The following is a 26,112-nucleotide window of genomic DNA, read 5'->3' on the forward strand; positions in this document are numbered from 1 at the left end:
AGCTGGGCAACCCGCTCTTTTTTGAGTTCATAGTTCAATGATACTCAAAATGCAAGACCAAATAATGATAAAATATTTATAAAAGGAATTTACAGCTGTTTTCTTCAATGATACTAAAAATTCAAGACCAAATAATGCTAAAATATTTTTAAAAAAAGGAATTTACAGCCGTTTTCTTCAATGATACTAAAAATACCAGACCAAATAATGCTGATATATAAATATTTTGAAACAATTTAGGGTGGTTATCTCCTTCAATAATACTAAAATATATAAATTAAATAATCATGTAAAAACATATTATAACAATTTACAGCGGTTTTCGCCTTCAATGACGCTAAATAATCTAAAAATATTTTTTTAAATTATTAACAACTGTTTTCTCTGTCAATGATGCCAAATAATGCATGAATATTTTTTTTAACAATTTACAGTCATTTTCTCCTTCAGTGATACCAAAAAAAATATATATAATACACATTAGACCACGAGTAAAAAAAAACAAATTTATCTTTCCAGGTTTAAGATAACATTTTTTAAACTTGCAATAACAAAACTCTCTACGAGAAGTTCTGAAATTGCTTCCGGTCTTAAAACTATAAAATTAGAAGTTATGCACACGAAGGTAATGCGACTTACCTTTCCTGTTTGAGTCAGTTCATTGACACAAAAGCAAAGATTATCCGCATAACCTTTTCATCACATTCACAATTATTTTGAAAACTCTTTATTTAAAAAAATCAAAATGTTAATTAAAATGATGTCCTTCACTTAATTAATTTGATAATATTTTGATTTTCCATATGATTTCATATCATTATCATTTTCCACCTATAGGGGACGCCATTTTAATCACCATTTTAATTTTCAATATAATTTGATAAAGGAGACACAATTTTAATGTTTTCATTTTCATTATAATTTGTTAATATTTTGAATTTTCAATACCGACGATTAATTTTCAAATCGATGTAATTAAAAGATTCTTACACGAAGCTGCAATAATTGTCTATTTTGAAAACAAAGTGTTCTGTATTTTTGCAGAAATTATTGACGCTTAAAAGGAGAAAAAAACAGTGGTGACAGATAAGCATTTACGGTGATTGGAGAGCGATGCCTCCAAGTAATATAAACATGTAATGAAATAATCATAATTGCGAGTCATTTTACTAAATAAACAAATAATATGCAATTATGTAAAGATGTCATTAACGGATATTTAATATTATCGCTCTATCTTGAAGGAATTATTCACGGGTGAATAATTCGTTGTTTTAGACTATTGTAATGTTACCTTTTGATAGTACTGCTACTTGTTGAGTTGCTTTATTAGTGAATTGTTTAATTTGTTTTTAAATAAAGTGCTCGCCTTCCAATCCTAGCGAAGGCCGGTGTATTCGAATTCCACACCCGGCTCGCACCGACCACAGTGCTGACGTAAAATATCCTCAGTGGTAGATGGATCATGAGTTAGAGTCCCCTTCCCGTCAGACTTCGTGGTTTTCCTACCCATGTAACGCAAATGTGGGATAGTTCCGCCATAAAGTCATCTGCGAAGACAAATTTTTCCTAATACTTGAGTCAAGATCAAATGTCTTCTGGATTGGATTTAAAAAACTGATAAAAGACTACGTAGTTGAACCTTGATAGCCGTAAACTGAAAATTCGGTTGGCTGTTCTGCAACGGTTATAAAATTTGTTTTTAAAGGATACTATACATACATACATAATTCTTTTCATAAATTAATGATGCAAGGAATTATAGAAAATAATGACTCATCCATCTGTAATGATTCATACAATTTAACAACAAAACAGCGACCACTGGCTGTCTACTGACCACACAAAAGAAAAGTATAGTTTCTGTGCTCTTCAGGTACAGTTTTCTGCGGTATTCTAGTCAGTACAGCTATACCGACTACTGACCACACAAAAAATGACCATTGATCTCTATAAGTGGACAACAATGCATAGCAAGTGTTTAACTTAACAGTTTTAGTTGTAATTCCAAAAAAAAAATATATATATATATACCAAAAAGTAATTTTTTTAAATAAGAAAATTTTATTTTTGGAGTTAAAGGTTTTTTTTTTGTCATCAAAATATTAATTTAAACAATTTTACAGGTGGAGTTTTTTAGGAAAAAAAACGTTTGAACTTTTGGGACCCAGTTTTGTCCGACATTCCTCTAATTCTACGACACATACCGAGAGTTACTTGATTTTAAATAAACATTTTTCTCATTAAAAGTTTATTTCGTATGGAGCAACCTTAATAGTTCATTTCTGTTTAATAACACGTCCTGCATAAATGTATCCACCTCGTTGAAGGACATTCTTTAATCCCTGGCCTAATTCCCATTCCATACCGTTCAGTTATTTTAATCGGATTACTCCGTCAAAAGTTTACTGCGTCCGTAAATGTCATTTTGCAATGGTGGAACCGTTTATAATCTCGCCGTACGTTCATCGATGTAAACTCACATTTCTTGTCTCCACTGAACTTATTTAAAGAAGATTTAGCTTTTTGAAACTTCCTGCAGTGAGAGCATTATCGATGACTGCAAGGATTAGATACGATTAAATATCCGATACTAACCTAAAGTGAACTCTCAAATATTAGAAATAATACTTAACGGTTGAAAGATTAGGTTCCATTAGAAATGTATTTAACCTTTATGCCATGGAATTTATAAAAACAAATTTACTTTTATTTAAAATACTTTCATCTAATTGATAAAGCAAAAATGCTGTTTTACCCAGAAATTCATACCTTAATTAAATATATAGTTTGACCACTAAAATCCGCAACCATTCTCTTAATTTTCGTGTGGTTGCAGTAATATTTATAAAATGGGTGTCTAGATGTATTGAAGTGGGTATACTATGGGATACAGTGAAAATTATGGATATTTCTATTTCATTCTGTCTCACAAAATGCCTAAAAAAGGAGCGCTTAAAACGCATTTTTCAAAAATTTCTACAGTGTGATTATGTTACCGTGAATAATCAAAATCAAGAGAATGTCGACTTTCAATGATGAATGACAACAATTCGCATGGGTGAATATCCAAAATATTTGTTATATCCGATTTGATATTAATTTATTCGTTGATATTATTATATTTATTCGATATTTTAATATCTGCTGGGGATGGATTTGGAGAAACAATCAGTAAATGGAGTACCGGTTAAATGCCTCCTGGGCAGTGGCACTTGGCCTTAAAAAACATTTATGAAGGGCATACCGGACAAATATATACCGGGTAGTGGCACTGTACCTCAAGAAATATCTGTGTAGGGCATACCGGGCAAATGTATACCGGTCAGTGGCTCTTATTTAGACCTAGTATTACAAACAACTATACCGTTATTTTCGATGCACAACATTAACAATGTACTTCGGATCGTTTTCGAGAAATCAAATTTTAAATATACGATTATTTATAAAAATTTTATTACTCAGAAATTATTTGACTGATTACGTTCATATTTTGCATTTTGTTATTTAAAATTACTTTCTTTAAAATAATGCTTAACTCATGTTCCTTACAGTTAAAAATATTTTACACAACTATTAAATAAAAAATAAATAAATTTTAAAAATTATTTTTAACGTGGAATTATCTTTAGAAAAATGTATTTTAAAATTGCTTGTAAATTGTTCAATTCATTTGCATAGTTCTCCAGATATTGCGAAATTTGCAAAAGTGAAATTAACACTGATGGATCCAAACTTTTGACTGCCGAAACATTTTCCCTGATTGCTGCTACCACCCCCTCCCCCACTGTATATTTTGGATCAGGAATTCAACTTCATTAGGGGGGGGGGAAAGACATGCTCATATGGAGAAAAAAATACGTTTTTGAGTTTGATTTTATACCTTTAAAATGTCGTTTACGGAATACTTAGCATATATTAGGTTAAGTCCTCTAAGCATTAAAATTGATTTTAAATACGTGGAAATCTAAACAATAGATTAAAAGTTAGTCAGGGTGTTCTGTTTTTGCCCCTGTATATATCTATGATGAATTTAAAAATCGAAATGAAGGGTATCTTATGAAAAGTAATTATTTCTTTAATAATGTTGTTTACTTAAAATTTTAAGAGTATATATATTTGCAGTTTGACGCATTTCTCTGTGGCGAACTTTATTATGAATGATTCTCGAAATAACGAATGAATAAAGAAAAAGATGTAAAAAAACCAAATATAATCATCATAATTTACCATTTAGTCAAATCATTGAATTTGAGTATTCATAAATCAGGGAGTCAGTGTATTATTGAATCAGTGAATTCGTGAATAATTGAATTGACTTATTGTTGAATATGAGAGTGTGCATATGAATCGGGGAATCAGCTAGTAAGTAAATGAGTGTATTATGTACTTAGCAAATTTCTGAATTGGCAAGTTAGAGTATTGGTGAATTGAAGAATCGGCTTATAAGTGAATCGGCGAATAAGGTAATCGCTATATCAGTGAGAGGGGGAAGAGGTATGGGTAATGGTCCCTTCCCATGTCAACAATGTAGGACTCTAATTTCTTATTATTATTTTTTTAAACGCAAAATAAGTGTTAATTTATATAATTATATTAAAATTTGGAAAACATTATATTTAAAAGAAGTTCAAATTTGAAATAAAAGTCGAATTTTTGTGAAAAAAATGTTCGAAAAATATCTTTAAGGGATTTTTAAAATTTTAAATAGTAACTTTTTTTATAAAATTAATTTCTAGCTTACGATTTATTTTAGGCAAAATTACTTCGTTTACTTAAAGTTAATCCTAAAATTCTTTAGTTAAATTTCTACAGTAAAAATCGAAGTAAGAAACTAGGCCTAATTTGGGGGGGGGGGATCTTTATTAGGAATGATTCTTAAAATAGCGAATGAATTAAAAAAAATTAAGTTGGGAAAAATCATCATAATTTACCTTCTAATCTATCATTTAATTGTGGTATTAGCAAACCTGTCAGTCGGTTAGTTGTGACATTTTTACGTAAACAAGGGAGGGGTTTCTAATATGACTAAGAGCATTCTTAATATTTGAACAGCCTTTTTTTGCGATAGAATCAAATATTTTATTGACGTCAATCTCTAATAAAACTTCAATTATATTGCAGGCTTCTCCATATTTCTACTAATTTTATTAATTAAAGGTTTTTTTTTTCCTGCAGGCACCATGATGAGGTGTAAAATGATATCTATTATTTTGTTCCTCCTTCTCATGGAAGGAATTGTCCAATCACAAGACTTCATGTCTGAGACGTGTCCATCATCAGAACAATCATATTATGCCGGTATCGAACCCGAAGCAGATGTTACCATAGGTGCTGTCCTCAAACTACATCACCCGGGTGAAGGAATATTCGGATGCGGTCAATCATCTGCTGATGGTGTCGAATACTTCGAGGCTCTCAGGTGGGCTATTGGAGCTCTCAATCAGAAGTCTGGGGATGTTGCTGGCCTTCCAGTTGCAGACGCATTTATTCCTGGAATAAAGTTTGGTAAGTGTTTTACTTTCTTTTAAAAATCAAAATGTGCGATTGCTTCCTATAAAAATCAAGCAAGCAAAATAATTTGAAAGTGAAATTTGGATGCACATTTTAACATCTATAAAAATAAATCTTAATATCTATGAGTTCGTACGTAAATATATGCATGAATGCTCTCACTTACGCATGTATCTTATACAAATTTGAGCCGACCCGTAGCGAATGTGGTGTTAATACGTTTAAAAACACGCACCTAACTTTCTAGTTTATAACTCCTTCCAACAACCAGTTTACACGCTGCTTCCTATCGAAAAAGTTTTATTTAGAATTTTATAAAAGTTTTATAATAGGATAACTTTGCTTAATCAAGAATTATTACCATTAGATCCGTATTTACAACTTTTTTTCTCTTTGGTTTTATGGTAGATTTGCCCCAATCAAGATCCACATTGATGATTTTGCCTGCGAATTAGGATTTTGAAAGATCTATGAAATCACGCGTTTATTTTCATATTAAAAAGTAGTTTCTAAAAAAGTAAATAATTTGATGTCCACAAGAATCAAAAATAAAAATTACATTTAGATAATTCACAAATGGCCAATTCATAGGAAAAATTGTGATTGAGGCTTAAAAAAATACTTACTTATTCAAAGTGATTTTTTGGTGAGTTACATTTATAAATAATTTTATTTATTAATTTTATTTCTTTTTGTTTTATCTTGATAAACAAGGCAATGTTATAAAATCGAAAGGAAATATAAAAGAATAACAAAAAATAAAAGTTTTGAAGTTGGTGATAATTCAGCAAAGATAATTTTTAGCAGGGTTAAAAAGTAATCGTAGTACTAGCACACTAGTTCGGAAAAAAATGATTCTAGAGATATTAGAGAAATTAAGACTCGTGCCAAATGATTCTGAACGAGAGTTGCATGGGATCAACTTCCAAAAATGTGTTTCTCTTAATCTAATAACGAGCCACCAAGAAAACAATAATAGATAAAAAAAAATAATTATTTTGTCTTTATTAATTGGGTCTTTCAATTTTATGCATGATTTCGCAGTGTTGATCAATACCAATTTATCGATTATTTACTTTTTTTTCACCTCGTACGAAGAACGGGTATTCAGCTTGTATCTTATAAGAAACGCTATGAATTTCAAAATAAGCCTTGAAGTAAATCAAGAATACTTATGAAAAAAAAATTTTTTTTCAATTTAGGATGAAAATAAAGTTTTGGTATATTTGACACTAAAAACTTAATTTTTAATTATTTTTATAGTTTTCAGTATATTGTGCATTTGTTAGTTTTGTTTAAAGTTTAATTTTTATGAGAGATGTGTACTGTCGTGCAACTGAAAAATCAACGTAAGCGACAAAAAAAAAATTCTAAATTGAGAATTTTATGTATTTTGCATCGTTAGTTTGCGTTAGTTTGCGTTGCACCGTAAGCTACATATTGCAAAAAAAGTTTTCCAAAATAAGTTTTATTTTATCAGTTTTTTGAAATTCTTATTTTAGCGTTCATAGCATTAGCAACAGAAAGAGAAAAGTTGTTAAGCAATCGTATGAATCGTGAAGCACTTACATTGTGTTTTCAATTGCACGGCAACGTACTAATGTCATTTTAAAAGTAATCCATATAATCATATTATTGATAAATATCCCAATATATAATAGTGATTTTAATAATGTCATTATTTTTTTGGGGGGGTTGTACGATATTTACTTTCTGTTCTACTCACTGTGCATCACTTTTACACTACTAGTGCAGTAAAATAATGCAAATTTTATGTAATACAAATGAATTTTTTACTTTTAGAATACTTTTAAACTTGCAGCAACAATTGTAATTATGGTGTAAACTTTTTAATTACCCTTTCATTTTAATGTCCGTGCTTTTATATATTATGTGTGTTTTCAGTGTAATATTTATTTTGAACATAATGTTTTACCTTATAATGAACTGTTTGAATGAAAAGTAACTAAATTCTTTTATTAAAACTGTTAACTAAACTGTTCTATTATGACCTTTTTATGTTGCATTGAACATTTTTTCCATAGTTTATCACACCCATGATAAATACTTTGAAGTTATTAATGTTGTTACGCAGGTATTCAAGCTTATGATTCGTGTGGTCACAAGGAATTGGCAATAAAGTATATGACCGATTTGTTTCCAGTTATGAAATCCGGTCAGGATGAGTGCAATGAACAAAGTGAAAATTCAACTATCATTGGTAAGAGATGAACAGAATTTTCAATAATATTTCTATGTATGGAAATTTTCCTAAAATAAGGATATATTAAGACAATGGAATATACACAAAATTTATACAAAAATATGTATTTTTATCCAAAAATGTATGTTTGTAAAATGTATAAAATACAGAATTTATACAGAAATGTATTGATGTACGCCTTTTTTCTCCACTGAGTGTGCGCAAAAAAAGCGCACATAATAAATAACTTTTGATCTTGCGATAGCATTTTCACTCACTAAGACGAACTCCATCTGAAGGGTCCCCCTGGATAGATGACAGCACCGCTCATTTGTGAGGCCACTTTCACAATTTAGACATTGATCTGAAAGGGAAGGAAATTTTTTTGATTCCTTCCTGGAATTTTTCCAGATTTTTGATCCCATGGTACCGCTCAGCTATCCATCACAGGATTTTCAATTCCACAGATTTTATGAGCACTACGTATGTTGAATGTGTTCTGTGAGTTGTTGCTTGGCCCCTCCAGACCGATAGTCCAACCCAGTGGTTTCCAATTTCGGCAATGAAACCCTAAATGATTAACCATCTTTTGGAGAAACAACAATTTCATCGATTTAGTAAATAAATACAATAGCGAACATATATTCGAATAAAAGACTTCATTTTAAAATCATTTACTCGGTTAGAATTTTCACTCTAAAATGATGGTAAAATAACTAGTAACTAGTAACTGTTCATCCGATTAACCGTAAATTTTACAGTAAAGAAAATGTTTTAGCTTTACGGTTTTTAAACCGTTTACAACTAGTATGGTTATAAAACAATGAATACAAAATTTTAACCATTTCAAGTAGCATGGTTTCAAAATCATGGAAAGTCAGATTAACTGGAGAGGGGTAGGAGCTAAGCTTTTCGTTAGGTGAAGAGTGTTGGAAAATGCAGGACACAAGTTGAGGAGCTCAGGACATTGGAAACTCTTCCTGTGTTGAAGGGAATGGGGAAATAGTGTGGCGTCAACGCAGGGACTCGAACCCCTGTTCTGTCGGTCGTGAAAATGGTTAATTAGCCCTCTCGGCTATCTACGCAGCTATATGGAACTAGGTGGTTTCATTAGGTGAGCTTAGATGGCGCGGTAAAATTCTGGTTGTTTAATCGTATTAGGTTAAAGCAGTTAATTGTGGGAATTCGGTCTGCTTCTGATTATGATGGTCCAACATTAAAAAAATAGTTTTGATGGTATATTCCAGCTGAACCAACAAAATTTTCAATAAACCATCACGGAAATGTATAGTTGGAATCATTATGGGCCATCACGAATTTCCATAGTATACTAGAAATGAAATATCGGAACGATCATGTACGATTGGTATCCCAATATAGGAATTCGGATTGATTTATGATGGGCTATCATAAAAATACCAAATTGCTTTAATGGTATATTTCTGAGAACCAACAAGAATAACCATTAAACTATCATGGAAATGTATAGTTGGAACCACCATGGACCATCACGAATTATCATGGATTGCTGCTTCATGATGGGACCATCAAGAATTTTTACTTGGGATATTACGTTGTTTAGATCTTAATGTTGATTCAAATTAATGTGTAAAAGATCTACATTAAAAGACCGAAATACTCCGCAAAATATTTTTTTTAAAAATTGGACTATGTTATTGTTTAGAATGTTTTGTTACCATAACCAGTCGTTTAAATTATAATATGAAATATACTTTATGTGTAGTATAGGATTAAAATGTTTAAGTATAGCTAATTACATATAAATAGAGAATCTTTAATGTTGTATTCAAATCCAAGGATAAAAATGATTTTATTTTATTATTTAAGATTCTCATCAATCTTGCTTAGAAAGAATGACAAAATCCTGATCTAGAGAAGCAAACTCTCTATTCATTTTATTCTCAGAGAAAGAAATAAATTTCAATTGATACGTTTTTGGAAAACTGCCAGCTCCACAAAATCCAGGAACAAGGTTTAAAAAATAAAAATATCTTTAAAAAAAAAAGGAAACAGATTTATTTCAGGATTCAAAAAAGGTCAAGTTAGATCAAACGCATAATTGAACATCTAATAGAGTTTTCTTTCCTATCTATTTTCTGTGTGTTGTACCTTGCTTTGGAAAATTTAACAGCTTCCAATTTTTTTTCATGACTCAATTTTTTTTTTTATTCGACATGGACTAATTAATCATTTTTTACAGTTTAATTATATTTTAACTACATTAGAATTTGTTAAGCTGCTTTTGTACATCGATTTCAGAAATAGGAATTGTTTTTAATAAGACTCCAGCAGAGAAAAATTACGAATTAACATAATTAAAATGCTGCTAATAGTAGATTAAGCAAAAAGCGTTGTTATGCCTTTTTACGCAAGAAACTGTTATAAATATGTATGTTGTATATAAATGTGTCGTCTTGAACAAATGTTTTGAGATAGGAATGCTAACTCCTCAAGTTTCTAAAAGTTGGCATTGTCTCTCCTTATTGTACAAAGCCACTTGACTATGCCTATACACCTCTTTCATTACTATTATTGACTCCATTCATAAATTAAAAGTGTTGATGCAGACTTTAGACGCGCGAGATGACTCGACTTCCAGTAAACCTATTAATCCGTTTTCGGCAAAAGGTGCGTAAACGCACTATTTTTTTTTTTTTTTTAAATATTTTTCTGACCATTGTAATGTATATTTTTTACTAATTTTCACTAATTTTTTACTTAATTTCCACTATTTTCAAGGGTTCTGAAAACAATTATAAATTTTTAGAAATTCAATTGCAGTAAATACTTTCTGAAAAGAAATATGTAAACAACCTTTTTTCTTCTTCTTTGTAGCGGTTTTGAAAAAATTCGACTTTTTAAAACTGTAAAATTATTTCGATTGGGAATAATCATAAATTGTAATGATAGTGAATGTCATTTAAGCATATTTCATTAAAAATAATACCTCATTTTATAACTCTTCTATGCCTTATCTAAAACAGGTAAAAGTTAAAACTTGGCAACTGGTGTGAGTACAGCATGTTGCTCAAATTCATTCTAGCACGTAAATATAAGTAAATATTTGATATTTATTTTCAGTCAAACAACACTTTTACCGAAGTCCAAAAAATTCAGTTTTTTTTTTAAATTTAAAAACTTATGATATTTCACACTAGTATTTGTATTTGAAAAGTATCTGTGTTTATGTTAAACTCCTGTAAAAAATTCAGAATCCTGAGTTAAATTTTATCTAAGTAACTAAAAGGTAAAAAAAAAAAAGTTGTACATTAATGCTTTCTCATTGAAATCAAATCCACCTGGACCCCTTAATTATATGTAATATATTCCACTACCAATGAGTAAAACAACAGTTATTGAAGGTACAGAAATGGGTCGAAATCAAACGGCATTTTTTGTAAGATCTGAAATTACTTTAACGCGAGCTGCAGTTTTTTTTAAGGAGCTTGCAGCACAAAAACTTGCAACAGATTAATTGATTAGAAACCATTTTTATGTTATGTTTTACATTAGTTACCGAGGTGGATCAGGGAATAGAAAGTTCGTATTTCGATGAGCTGACCCAGGTTCGAATCCCAGCGAAGACTAGTTCATTCGTACTCAGTTCCCTACTCGTCGACAGGCTTACAGCTATTCACGGGAGATTTCCCTGTAGTTCTTATGCATGTAAAGCGAATGCCTGTTAGTTCCATCGAGAAAGCTACAAAGGCTAGTTTTTCTCAATGTTTAGTTTAGGAGTTCCCTTGGCTTCTGGGTTGGATTCAAAATTACAAAGCTGAATATATTAATAAAAAATATCTATAATTGAAAAAGGGGACACAAATATGCTTTTTGAGAAAGAAGTACAATTCATAAATTTATAAAATTAATTAGTGAAAAAAAGGAGTAAATTCAAGGTAACTGTAAACAAACTCATTAATCATCAATGAATAATATGCCCCAATATCGTTTACAAAAACAATATAAAACGTAAGCCATCCTCTAATGTCATCAACATGTCTATTCAGACGATTCCAAATGAACAGTATTCTAAACATCAGCTTATTATTATTAAGACAAAACATAGTGAGTGTTACAATAAAAGTACAAAGATTTTCTTTGTGGATGAGATATATACTGTCACCATTTATTTTTCAAAAGATAAAAAGATTGCTTTTTTTTTTTAAATATTTCATATTATAACACTTTTTTTCCTGCTTTTTACCCTTTTATCTTTGATGTTTGGAAAATATACACTATTCCAGGTTTTATATATGGCTGTAACATTACAAATTCATTTTATGTCGGAGAAAGAAAAAAAACATTTGGTGGTTTTCGAGAAAGCTAAAAATAAAGAACGAATTTTTTTTACCCCAAAAATAAATCTCCGAACATTTATTCCATAATCCTTTGAAATACCATACATAAATCAAAAGTGAAATCGAAACATCTCCCCTTGAGGAAAGTACTTTTCTTTAAGTTCGGGAAATTGATTTTAAACCTCACAAATGAAAATTGCACTATAAAATTTATATGGGCTTCTTTGCCATTTTCAGTATAAATAAGTAAGTAAAGGGGAATTTGGTTTAACTTCCACCCCAATTGTGGGAAAAGTTTTACTTTCATACAATCCAGTTTAGATAAAAATAAAAACTAAGAAATTTCGGAGTGTATTGAACCATAATATCGTTCATATATGCTACAATCTTAATATGGATCTAAATGGAACCTATTTATATTTAGCCAGAAATAAAATGTAAATCAAATTATTAACTTCAACAAATATTTATTTTTCTATTTAAAATTAAATAGAGAAATTGAGAGATTTAAAAATTTTGCATTTTAATTCATTTTATCAGTTAAATAAATAACTAATTTCAATAAGTGTTAGAAAAGTTTGGAGCGCATTGAATGGTAATATCTTTCAAAGTTGATACAAACTCAGTATAGTGTGCTGAGTTGTATAATTTTGAAACATAATTACGTGGCTATTACGGTTCATCGTGAACGGAAACAGCGTTCGATTTCTCACCTTCTTCAGGTAGAAGTAATTACACGAAGCACTTAGATCAACCTGAACGTAAACAATGTTCAATTTAACATCTTACTAAGGTTGCTGCAACTTTGCACGATATTAAAGTTAAACGTGAATGGAAACATTGTTTAATTTCTCATCTTGTTCAGGTTGCAGCAACTTATTATAATTCAATTATTATAACAGTTAAACAATGGCTAAACGTGCTACCAACATACCTTGTTTCGGAAACGGTGAAAGAACATAACCGTTAAACAACATCTAAACGTTCTTCTATTGCTAACATACGTCGTTTCCAAAATAGTAAAAAACAAACAAAAAAAAACAGTTAGAGAAATAATAAACGCTCTTCGATTACTGACATATGTTGCTTCAGAAACAGTGAGTGAACATCATTAAATAACAAATAAATGTAATACTAAAATTTTATTTCTGAAAAGTGAAAAAAACATAGCCGTACAGCAACAACTAAACGTTCTTCTATTTCTAACTTATGTTGTTTCTGAAGCAGGGAAAATAATATAAATACCAAACAAAAATTATGCGATCTTCTTTTTCTGATATATGTTGTTTCTAAAGCAGTGACAAGCATAACCGTTAAACAACAACTAGACGTTCTTCTGTTACTAACGCATGTTGTTTCTGAAACAGTGAAAAAACATAACCGTTTAAAAAAAACTAAACGCTCTTCATTTATTTTCATATTTTATTTCTGAAACAGTGCTAAAACATAGCCGTTAAACAAAAATTATCTCAGAAAACAAATAAAGTTCGAATGTTAGATTTAAAATCACGATGACGGGCCCTATATATAAATTCAGCAAATGTAACACTATTCTCATTCTACAATAAGCACTGCACTGTTAATAATTTCATTCTATCGCAGCATTCCAGGAATCTAAAATCCATGAATTACATTTATCTTCCTACAGGGAGCCGTCAAGTCATTTAAATTGGCAGAAACATTCACAAACTTATTAAATTCGTAAAGCTTATTCTCGTGTTCCACAGTTTCTCCCATTTTCATAATCTTGCCAAAAATGGCAACAGAAAGCTTCGAATCTTTGATTTATTCTTACAACAGAATCCATTCTTATGGCCCAGATCTAATTAACTTTCTATTACGGAACCCCCCTTGTATCCGGATTCGAAGCAAAACCAGTATTGTTGCAGATTCGAAGGAGGAAATGACAAGAATTCTTTACCCCGATTTGGAATCTCCGCTATCACTAATTCACTTGTGTTTCATTTAATCACGTTTTCCTTCGTTATTTCATTCCAAATTATATGAATAAGCCAGCATAAAAATAACTTTAAATCATACATTGTTCTTTAATCAATTATTTAATTTATAGGTGTTTTCTTACGTTTTTGTTTCCAACGAAAAAATGCATTCAGCTTAAACTGAAAAAAATAATAAGAAAAATAAATGAACTCTACCATAATACCCACGGTTTTAATTTGTTTCTTTTAAAATGCAAAAAATCATGGTTTCATTCCTTTTTTTAATTAATTATTTTTCGCGATAAAATTAACAGAACAGTTTGTTTTAAAGAAAGATACCAAATTGAATTTCGAAAGAATAATCTTTATAATTTCATGCCAAAAATAATCGCAGCTCAAACTGTAAGTGTTACAGACATAAGAAGATTACTATTTATGTAGGTTAAAAAGGAACACAAAAACACATATCAGGTAAGTTGAAAGTCAGGTTAGATAAAAGTGTTAAAAAGGAATTAAATATCATTCATAAATGTTAAGTTATGTGCTTTAAAAATGGAGATAAAACATCCATTGATAAAAAAAATGTTTGATATAGATGATGATATGCAGGGAAAATGTGTCAAAAATAATGAACCTTATGTTATTCGCGATACAAATCAATGTAATTCATACGCGTTAAAAAGAGCACAATTTTATCCATTTGTGTAAATTCATATGTTTCAAAAATACCCCATTAGTCGTATGGATGATGCAGTTTAGAAGTAATTCTGCCGTCATTTGAATGTAAAATTTTCCGGATTTAAAACTTTACGGTTTACAGTAAATTTTCGCGAGCTCACTTTTTCTAAAACTTTTAGTTACCAATAGAAATGAAACAGAATTAGCCACGAAAAATATCTCCCGCGTCTGTCAATAATTTCAGCCGTTAGTAATAAAGCCACGGATTTATCAAATTCATTTTGTGTGTTTGCAGGGATGGTCGATATGAGTTCCAGCCTGAAGGATGCACGGGTTGCAGAAACCGCAGGTCGATATATCATTCCAGTTGTACCCCTAAAGCAGGATACATCAGTTCCCCCAGAGCAGCTGGCAAAGGTAAGATGGACCCATCGAATGTCAACTAATGACTTCCTTCGTTTAATCAGATAAATTAATCTCAGGTTTATTTCACCAAATACGGATCCACGTATTCTGTTCATCGAATGAGATTATTTTTATGACTGGATTTATCCGCCAAATGTTCTCCTTTTGGAGAAAATGAAAACAAGACTTCAATTCATGTTAAAATTGATTGATATTTTTTATGCTTTAACCTAACATTTTATTAAATAAAAGTAGAAATGGTTTCTTAATCGTTGGGGAAAAAATGGATATTGGATGGTGATTCGTAATCACTGCCCTTAGTATAAACAAAGTGATTCAGTACGGCTGTTACAAACTCGAGGAAGAGGTAAGGCACATAATAAGGTTTAGGAATTTCATAGCAACCCAAGGCCAGAAGTGTCATCGTACGTCTCTAGGCGCGCACTTTTATGAATTAAATTATCCTAATTTCATGCTGATTGTATGTTTTCAAAAAAATATTCTCAAAAATTTCATTCAAACAATCGTATAGAAATAGCTCATTTGCGCAATTTAATATTTGGACTATTGACTTGATCCATTGTGTGTCCACATCTTAAATTTCGATTAGCAGTATTTTTTTAGACTATTTGTATAGGATTTTAAACAATTCTTACTATAAAACGTGTTATTCGAAGAAAATTAAAATTATTTATGTAAATAATTGTATGAACATGAAAAACATGTATATGACAGACTGCGGCGAAGGATGACTTTTTCTGATTCTCAATCCTTATGATGAGTCCAACCTCCCGTTCAGATTTTTAATTGCTGTACTGAATCATCCTGTTCGTGCGTATTCGTATCCTTGTCAAAAATGAAGTCAAAAGGTACACACATGAGAGATCTCAAATTAGCATTCAGAAGGGAAAAAAAACGATATCGAAATCTATCAAACCTCGGATGGGAAAATCGAGATGAAACATCGAAATCGAGATGAAAACATCGTTTGATTGTCTAAAAATGCTTAGACGTTTCTAATACTATTCTTTTTACTCCTCTCTGTACCCTTAGACAATCTATCAGGTTTTGATGTTTCTAATATAATATTCAATACGATAATGTAATCAAGAAGCATTGTTACCCGTGACATGCTCATAAAGCATGCTAAACAAGGATATTAACTAATTTCAATTCTTTTCTACTAATTTAGTTCAGAAACCTGCTAAGACGTTAAAAACAATCTTTTTCAGAACGTGGCAACGTTTTCTAGTTTATATTGCGCTTATATTCAAGATGAAAAGTTCATTTTTTGAAAATTTTTAAGTAAAATATTATTCAATTCATTACAATAAACTGTGATATTGTAATACAAGAAAACTTTGCAAACCGTATCATGCTCCTAAATCGAACAATGGAGGAACGTCCGGTAACAGACGCGGATCACGAAAGTCAAAAATTGTACCGGGTGAGTTTTTTCAGTATAAATTGCTTCTGTATGTATTTTTCTGTTGATAACAATTGGAGAAGATTTAAAAAGAAAAAATTGCAAAGTAACATCACCTTTTATTCTATGCATCAATAAAAGTTTTCGAAAATATTCGAATCCCACTTAAAATGACTTGCCCATATTTTCAATAGAAGATTTCTTTTATATTATTTGGTTCAGGAACTTTTCAAGATACCAAAAACGATCCTTTTAAGAAAAAATCTCAATATTAAATGCTCTCTATTTCAAGTAAACAATTATTGAGATTTAATATAATATAATTGTGGTATTGGAAATTGAGAATAAGTTACCAATGCATCTTGCAAAAGAAAAGATTCATCAAAAAATTGTCTTCGCAAAAATAAATAAATTAATTATTTAATTAAATTAATAAATAACTGTCAAGCTTCTGAGTTGGAAAAAAATCTAATATGTGGTTCAAAAAGTCGTCAAGACGACATATAAATAATTCTTAGACGCACTTGAAAACTTTTCTTAATTTACAATACAGTTTGAGTAGGTTTTTCAACTACATCTATTAGTGTGAATTTTTGTGATTATGTGGTTGTGATTGGTTTTATTCGTTTCCTTAGTCATTTAAGAATAAGAAAAGTGTTGGTGTACTGATTGGACTTCTGATCTATTGTCTTATTGAATCGGGTATGATTTATTTAGATTCAGTGTAAAAAAAAAAAATACATCGGAAGCAATACCTCACTTGTCTTGATAGCAATTTCGCCTTCCTCTCCCCAGTCGTGGGTTTATTTTGTCATCCGTCGCGTTTCTTCTTCTGCAATGAATAAAAAAATTCACAACCCTTATGCAGGATGTAATTACAAAACCTACTCATTATAAAAATATAAAATAAAAATTTTGGAAAGTTTTTGTTCTCTGTTCTAATCAGATCATGGCTTCGATGGAATATTCAGTGAGTTGCATTGCAGCAGTTAATTTTCCAGTCTTTCCAAATAACTGACGAAGTAGTTCCGAAATTTTCGCTATTCTAAAAGTACTTTAAAGAAAGAAAAAGTTTTCTTTCTTAAATCATTTTCTTAGGATCACTGAAGCCGAGGGAGAACATTATGATATCAAAATCTATTCTTTATTTTTATGGATCAGCAACAAAAAAAAACTTTTACGAATTGTTTGAACAAAACTGCCATTGACATAAATCAGGAATTCCAGGAGCTCATACATAAAATATGGGCATAAAGAACGGTGATAAAAATAGATAGAGATATAAAAATAAAAAAAAAGATGCGAAAAAGTAAACATTGAACTAAAGGTTGCATTATTTTTTTTCTGAAATATGGAATATCTGCTACATCACACCATTTTGTATTGCATGTTGTAGAAGAATGAAAAATATGCGGAAAACATAAATATAAATTTAGATAGCGGCATATGTGGAACTAGAGTCAAAACGCATTTTATTACAACTTTGTTACTTTGTACTTGGTGTCATGTAAATCAAACTTTAAGTAATTTTCACGTTATTTTCCACTTGGTGCAATTTATAGATAAATTTCAAAGCTTTGCCTTGTAAAATCAATATTTTACGCTTGGTGTAATTTATATTCGAATTTAAAAGCTTTGCATTTAAAGTGTTTGTTCCATTTTGTACATTGCTAACTCATTCTAAATTGAATACTTTGTAATTCAAATTTCATGTTATACGCTTAATATTATGTACACTTTCATTTGAATAATTTACACTCAAACTTGATTTTATTCCTGATTCTATTTTTCTTTCCATTCTATTTCGAGTTAGCCAAACCTGTCAAGTATCAATTCTCAATTTTCTTCAGTGATACATTCTATATTCTTACACAAAGATTCTTTCATAAAGATTTCAATTCTTTCCCTATATATTTCTCACTTAACACAAAGCCAGGCATGAAGCCACGTAGAACATAGACAAACTAATTAGGCATCGAAGTTGCCAGATACACAAAACAACAATATATCACGGTTACAGTAAAGGACGTAGAGGAGAAAGAATTGCATTTCAACAAATTCCATGAGCGATACAGAAACTTAGCTCAACTTTATCGCGCCATTTTGCTTATGAACGATCAGCTGGAGCTGACGCCATTGGTCACATGTGTAGGAATTGTGATCCTCTTCTTGAAATGCAATTGGTGATGTAAATATATATTTAAATGGGAGAACTTTTCGCAAATAAATTTATATATTTCACTCGGGATGCATCAGCATTTTTAAGTGGAATACTTTGATCTCCAAATATAATGCCTTTCACTTGATGCAATGTAAACGTAAATACTTTATACTATAAGTTAGATATTTTATATTAAACGCAACGTAAACATTAATTTAAAATTTCTGACCAGTAAATTAATTACTGTATTCTACGTGCAAATGTACATTGGCTCAATGTAACTCTGTGCGCAATGTTAAATTTGATTTGAAAACTTTATCTGCAAATTCCATACATAAAACTTGGTCCAACTTAAACACAAATGTTTTGCATTGTAGTTTTTCTATTTTGCATTTGGTTCAGTGCCAATTTCAATTTAAACAATTTGCTCTGCAAATTTAATGTTTTACACTTTGTACAAGGTTACGTTTTAACTTGAATGTTTTCCACTATTAATTATTTACACTTGATTCAATATAAATTTTAATTTTTATGCTTAATAACTTTGTCAACAACAAACTTTATCTTGAACACTTTACACAAAAATTGTAACACAAAATGGAGATTAAATTTTTAAACTTTGCTTAACTAGTTTGCTTTTTATTTTATAAAAGTAAACCAATTCAGCAATTGTTTTTTTAAAAAAAGTTTTTAAAGCTATAGTTTATACCTTTAAAAAGTTTATACCCAAATGTAAAAGGAAATGTTTCCATGAAGTTTAATTTAATTTTTTTAATGAATATCATCGCGAAGGTATGAGGGCGAAAATTGACTCTCAATAAAAATCTACCAATGATCCAGATTTAGAAGCTTGTATGAGTTTCTTAATGTATGCTATTATAATATCAACAAATATAATCGCTAAATTATCTTTGTTTAGCGTATTTTAAAATGTGTCCTTAAATTTTGAAAAGTTTACGAAATTTGTAGTTTTGCGAAATAATTTTTTTGTCATATTATCAATTTTTTTTAAAAAAACAAACATGTATTTCATAAATGTTAAAATGAAATTTTATCATTACAGGTCCTTGCCGAAGTCATCCATGACATGGATTGGGAACGTGTGGCCATACTGCACGCCAGTGACGAATACAGCATTTTTGTCACCAAAGTTTTCAGCCAAATAGCCAAATCGGGACATCCGTGCATTTCGGCAATACGATCTCTTCCGTCATCCGACAAAAAAGATTTCGACGTGAAGACCTATCGTAAACTAGTGACGTCATTCGCCGCAAGATTGACAGATAAAACTGGCATCATCGTCATTGGTAAAGTGAATTTTTATCGATAAAGTGTAATACACTTCATATTTCGATTGATTATGGCGATATATTGAATGGTAGTTGTATAAGTGCATATGTTAAAGTCAATGAAATTAATCGTTATTATTAGTATTTTATTTTATAACCTTCGTTGAACAGTCGACCCGACGTTGGATTTACGGATTCATGTCATGTTCAACTCCGTTGACTTGTCATTTTTAAACCCCAATCCAGAAGACTCCTGGATCAAGCATTGGGAAAATTTAAATTCGTGGATAAGTTTTTAGATGTAACTAACCCGCATTTGCGTTACATGGAGAGGAAAACCACGAAAACCTGCCACGGTTAGCCTGACGGCAATGAAACTATAACTCCCGAAACTAACTGATGATCCGTCTACCACTGATGATATTTTACGTAAGCACTGTGGTCGGTGCCAGCCGGATGCGGAATTCGAACCAGATTCACTTCATTGGAATGCTCTATCCACTGAGTTACCACGGCTCCGATTATTATTAGTAATCGGGAGTTATTTTTAGTAATTACCAATGAGTTTTAGTCTATGTAATAATTGCCATCGCTTTGTTGTTAATATTAATAATCGGCGATTATTTTTTCTAATAGCCAGATTTATCACTGTAACCCCATACATATGTATCTGCTGAGGCACTGACTCAATGGTATCCTCAATAATGATATCCCACCTAGAATCTACTGACTTAATGGACTCGGGGTGGAACGCAACTCCACTAATGGAATGTAGTGGAATGAAATGCCACCATTTTTTTAAAAATGAAGACCCGTATTCTTCCCAATAATTTGCTTTTTAAAATACACTCATTAACTTAAATAAATGAAGAAAAATAACGTGAATAAAGCACAAATAAAGGTACAGAAATGGACATTCAACCAGTTTCGTTTCTATAGACAAAAACCTAAACACACAGTCGTTGTGGGTATCTTTGTTCTACCGTAAAAATGGTGTCATTTTATACCCAATCTTTTCATTGGGAAAACGAACTCTTCACAAAACTTCTGTTTCGAGAAAAGGAGACGGTGACGACATTTATTAATAATTCTAGAGCTTAAACTCCTTACAATTAAGCTCTTTTTTTGCATTTTTTAAAAAGAAAATACAAAAAAAGAGCATAATCAAAATTTATTTTCATACAATAACTAAAAAAGTACCCTGGCTGGAAAAAAAAGATTTTACGCTAATTTCAAATTCAGAAAATTAAGAGAAAAGTTTTCACAAAAACAGGACCCTTGTTATCATAAAATGAGTCTCTTTTTCACGTTTTCAGAAAACAGCAAATTTTCACAAAAAAAAAATCTCTGTTATCTTTTTTTACAGTGATAAATTGTAACGCTGCAAATGCTACTTTAAATGTGGCTGTATCACATACGTCCACTTTACACATTTAGGCGACCCTTATATATGTTTTCTTTGGTAAATGTGGCTTATGAAAGTTTTTGATATCAGTTAACTTTTATTATCATTATTAGGATGCTTATCCCCCTGTTCGCTGATGCTCACCAAATCCCGATGATTGCTTCGTAATAATTGTTGTCTCTTGGCACAAAACAGTTGAAATGATTCAACTAAAAATATATGTACTTTGCCACAACATCCTACGTCCAAATATTTAATGTATGATACTATCAAGATCTATTAGAGGACATAAACCATTTTTTAAATCTAACTATATATATAACATGGGAAAAATATACTTGAGGGTGCCCCTCGGCGAAATTGGCGACTTATGTTTGGCTCTTTTCCTGTTTGCGCGGAACACCGTGGTAACAGGAATGGCAACCAAAACATAATGATATTTCAATAAAACATTGGAGAATTTCAACAAAACATCGGGCAAAACTTGCAATGAACCCAATATAAGCAAAATTAATAAAACTAAGGATTTTGAATCGAAGCAAAAATAGAAAAATAAAAAGTAGGCCCAGAAAGAAAAGGGAAAAAATAGCTCATTTCTTCATTAAGCTTGAATCTTCTCAGATTTAGGTTCACAGAATTCTCTAATAACAGTTAGATACTGTCTAAATTTATCATGAATAGAATCTGTGTACCTCCACCGCCACATAAATTCGACGAAATACGAATCGAAAGTGGCATCTGTAATATCGGACTAGCGGTGAAATTTTTTTCTTAAATACTTTTTAATGACTGCCCACATACCTTCGATCTTATTGACCAGATTCAAAAGTAACCTCACCAGCCGGTATCCAACGTAGAGCTAACGAACCTCTGAAATTACATATACCGTTGAACATATAAAAATAACGCTAAAATCTAAACCAATCAGAATCACGATTGGGTTTCAATATCGCCCAGCTAGGCGATCAACCGCGATCACAACTTGGCGAGAATCAAGGGGCACCCTCAAATATAGTCTACCCTATAACATTTATAATTATTATATTTGCTTCGCAAACGGACGGATATATTTTAAGTACAATTTTTGCACTCATCACTTTGTGCATGAAGCTAAAAGTTGAAAGTTCTAAATCATTCAACGAATCTCTTTAACGTCATTCGTATTAGTATGTAATTTGCACCAAAAAATAATAATTGTAAAATGGTTAATAAGACCAGACACCGATTTAAATAACTTTATCTTAATAATAACAATCCTCTTAAACTCTTAATTTAGAAAACAAACAAAATTAAAAACGTAATAACGGCGGTAGAGGTAAATACCCTTAAATTAGGGATACAAAAATATTTATTGGGAAACAATACTAAATGAATTTTATGCTGATGACAGCCAAACCAATATGAGAATGAACGTAGGAAAACTAGATCCTACCATGTGATTTTTCCGGCCCATAAAAATGCACCGTCAAGAATTGAAAAGTGCGACACCATCATTTGATTTTTATGCATAGTAAGATTTTTTAAAGATCCTTGAAAAGTGTTTTATTTTATTTTCAAACATAACTTCAATTATAATTTTTTTATACGTAACCTAAATCTCAAGCTTTCCTTTGCAATAAAAATATAAAAAGGTAACTTCTTACGTATTTTTTTCTATCTGTCATGGAAAAAAAAACCTCACGATCGGTTTTTTTTGCTGCTCTTTTTTTTATCTATATTTTCCTCGTTGTTTTTGTATTCCCTGCTCTCACGAGAAAAGTCCTTATAACAACTTTCGAAGATTAAGTTCAATAAATCGATAATCCAATATGCCAGTTATGGAACATGTTTTTTTTCCCTCACCGGGAAAAACAGGAGCAAATCTTTTTTACCCTTAATTGATTTAGCTTTCATTCCAATCCTTTATTTCGAGTGCTTTCCAACTCGTAATAATAACATGGTTGCTTTAATGATTCTTTGTCCGCAAAATAATTATCGGAGGAAGAGTTAATAAAGAGTTTTTGATGGAGGAAGAACTTTTTAAAAAAGTTGAGTTAAGCTGAATGGAAGAAGTCTCAAAGTAAAAATTTTTGAGAAAAAATTGAGATTTGTCAAGAAAAATTCTTATTTTAATCCTGTTTAACTATAGAACATTTGTTTCGTCTGCCAAGTAATTAAGTTTTGCAGATCTAAGCGGATGAAAGTACTAAGCGATGTAAAACTTGCACCACAAATCCAAAAAACAAGAAGTGTTGAAAATTGGTGTCTGAAATTTTGAGTGATACTTTTATTTTCTCAAAAGAAAAACACAATCACAATGATAACTTACCGATTGTTAATATTTTTGTCTTGAATTGCGTTTGCGTGGTTCGTATAATACGAGTTCATGAAGATAACGTTGATCGGATTTTAGATAAATGACAACAAAAATAATCAATTGCGGATTAATAATTAATATGTTTATTATGCGGTATCTCGGTAGACGCAATGAAACCGACTAAGAAAGTAACTTTCTGTTCTAATTAATGTAGGTGGCGCTACTAGTACAACATGCATACCGGCTTCAAGACTGACAAAAGTAAAGCGCTCAAATTGTTAACGAGCCGTCGCCAATCAGGCAGCCATCTTAGTGACTTTGGCAAAATTTTTGGAGATAAAAGCCTTGTCTGCCTTCCCGAAGTGTCGAGACTCGATGCATTAGGAAGTGAGATATCGGAAAACTCACTAGAAGTTTGGCAATCTTTTTTTCTAACAAAAATGGTACGTGGTAGACCAATTTGGTTTCAATATATAAATCGAGCATCTTTCGTTTTACAGAATCACATAGTTAATCATATCACTTGGTTGCATAGTTAGAAACCCATAGAATTCATCAAAAGGACAGAAAAATTTTCAAATTTGTTACCTTCGTTTGGATTTTTTTAATTCTCTTTTTTCAGGAATTCAAAACAAAAAAGGATTACAAAATATTAAAAAATCTATCACTTCTTATGTACCGATATTATTTTTCTTCTTTTAACAGGCCACGAAGAAACCTTCAAATTAGTTCTCCAAGCTCTTAAAGAATCACCTAGTTCGGTTTCTCGTCTTCAGTGGCTTTTTTCGTGGATGCCGCCATTTTCTGATCTTCAAGAATTGGGTCAAAATATCAACAAAAATCAGATTTACTCTCTGTCACCCTTTCCGAGTCAAATCTCTACTTTCGAAGACTACTGGCGCAGATTGGCTGACACGACGACACTTTACGATGAAAACGATCGCTTCTATATGGAACATGTGATGCAGAAGAAGAACTGCAGGATTGTAGGTTTTAGAAGTTCTGCTTTTAACAAAATGGTGGTGTGTGAAAATTTAGTGTTGAAAGATACTTCTACCGACATCCTTATGAGAACTGCAAGGTTTGTTCATTTTCTCTAACCTCACCAAATACAAATTCAACAATTTTTAACTGTCTGTAATTTTTGTGCTATGCTAACATGGACTGCTGTTACTTCTTGGTTACTTTTCCATAACTTCTGACGTTGTATAAATGGGTATCTTTTATATGCTCATTTTCTGTAACTTTTAACGTCATTTTGATAACGATGTCACATTTGATCATTTTTTGTAACTTCTAAGGTCGTGTTAACAGGGATGCTATCTTTGTCCATGTTCTGAATCTGGGTTATAATGGAGATTTTATCTTTGTCCAGTTATTTATATCTTTGCTACTGTTTATAACTCTCAGAGATGAATTAGTAACTGGTGAGATAGATGATAGAGATGAATAAAAGGACAGAGATGAATAAAAAACTGGTGATTTTGAAAATTTACCATGGCTGTTTGCGGTAGCCTAATGGAAGTCGAAAATATTTTTTTAAAATTTTTGTAGCCTTTTGTTTAAATTTACTACTCCTATTAGCCATTTTCTTTAATTTGAACTTTTTGTGATGCTATCAGGTGGGAAAGACGCGCAATCGTGTATATCTAAATGAAAAATACAAAAACTTTGTTTTTCCTAGATGTGTATTAAAGGGGATTTTTCGTCACCTCAAGTGGCGATTTGCGAAACATGTTTACAGCTTTTCAGGGCCCCCAGGTAAAAGAACATTCCTCTAGATCAGTGATTCTCAACCTTTTTTTTGTTGCGGCACACTTTTAACGATTTCGAAATTTGACGGCACACAATGAAAAAAATTAGATTTAAAGTAGTTTAATTACCTATTTTATACTGTGTTAAATAGTTTGGGATAACAGTTTTAAATGTGAAATAAAATAATATGCACTACAAAAGCAAATTTATTAAGGGATTAATTATTTCTTTCAACCAATTTTTTATTAGTTAGTAACAGTTATTTATTTTTTGCTAGTTATTAATTGTTAGCTTGCTTTCTATAATAATTAACTGTTAGTTTTTCTTGCAGTAACAATTATTTTTGTGTGATTTCTTGTTAACTAGTTCTTTTGCTAATTATTAATTGTTAGCTTAATTTTTGTAAGTTATCCTTTGTTAATTTGCTTATTAATTGTATAGCTTACTTTAGTGATTAGCTCTTATAAAAAATTTTAAAATTGTGTGTCATATATAATTCAAACACTTCCATCTTATTTTATTATTGTCAGAGACAAGACAATCGCAGACAAAGATGTTCACGTGGTTAAAGCGTGGAAAAATTACAAAAAATATATATGTATATTTATATAAATTTTTCTTTAATTTAAACTTTACTCATAATAAAAAAAAAGCATTATAATTTTTATTGTATCATTTCTAATATTTGGCGGCACACAAAAGTGCCGCGGCACAGTGGTTG

General features: G+C 30.8%; 1 protein-coding gene across 1 annotated transcript in view; it reads left to right on the forward strand.

Annotated features, from left to right (window-relative positions):
* Nucleotides 1–26,112, forward strand: part of LOC107438423 (uncharacterized) — a 175,304-nt gene that overhangs the window by 111,978 nt on the left and 37,214 nt on the right. The window contains exons 3-7 of the mRNA XM_016050716.3: nt 5,179–5,508; nt 7,610–7,735; nt 14,950–15,071; nt 19,710–19,953; nt 24,342–24,717. Coding sequence (XP_015906202.2) covers nt 5,184–5,508; nt 7,610–7,735; nt 14,950–15,071; nt 19,710–19,953; nt 24,342–24,717 — 1,193 coding nt within the window. The 5' untranslated portion in view covers nt 5,179–5,183. The remainder of the gene's footprint in view (nt 1–5,178; nt 5,509–7,609; nt 7,736–14,949; nt 15,072–19,709; nt 19,954–24,341; nt 24,718–26,112) is intronic.

The sequence above is a fragment of the Parasteatoda tepidariorum genome, chromosome 8 (genome assembly GCF_043381705.1).
Source record: "Parasteatoda tepidariorum isolate YZ-2023 chromosome 8, CAS_Ptep_4.0, whole genome shotgun sequence".
Taxonomy (NCBI): domain Eukaryota; kingdom Metazoa; phylum Arthropoda; class Arachnida; order Araneae; family Theridiidae; genus Parasteatoda; species Parasteatoda tepidariorum.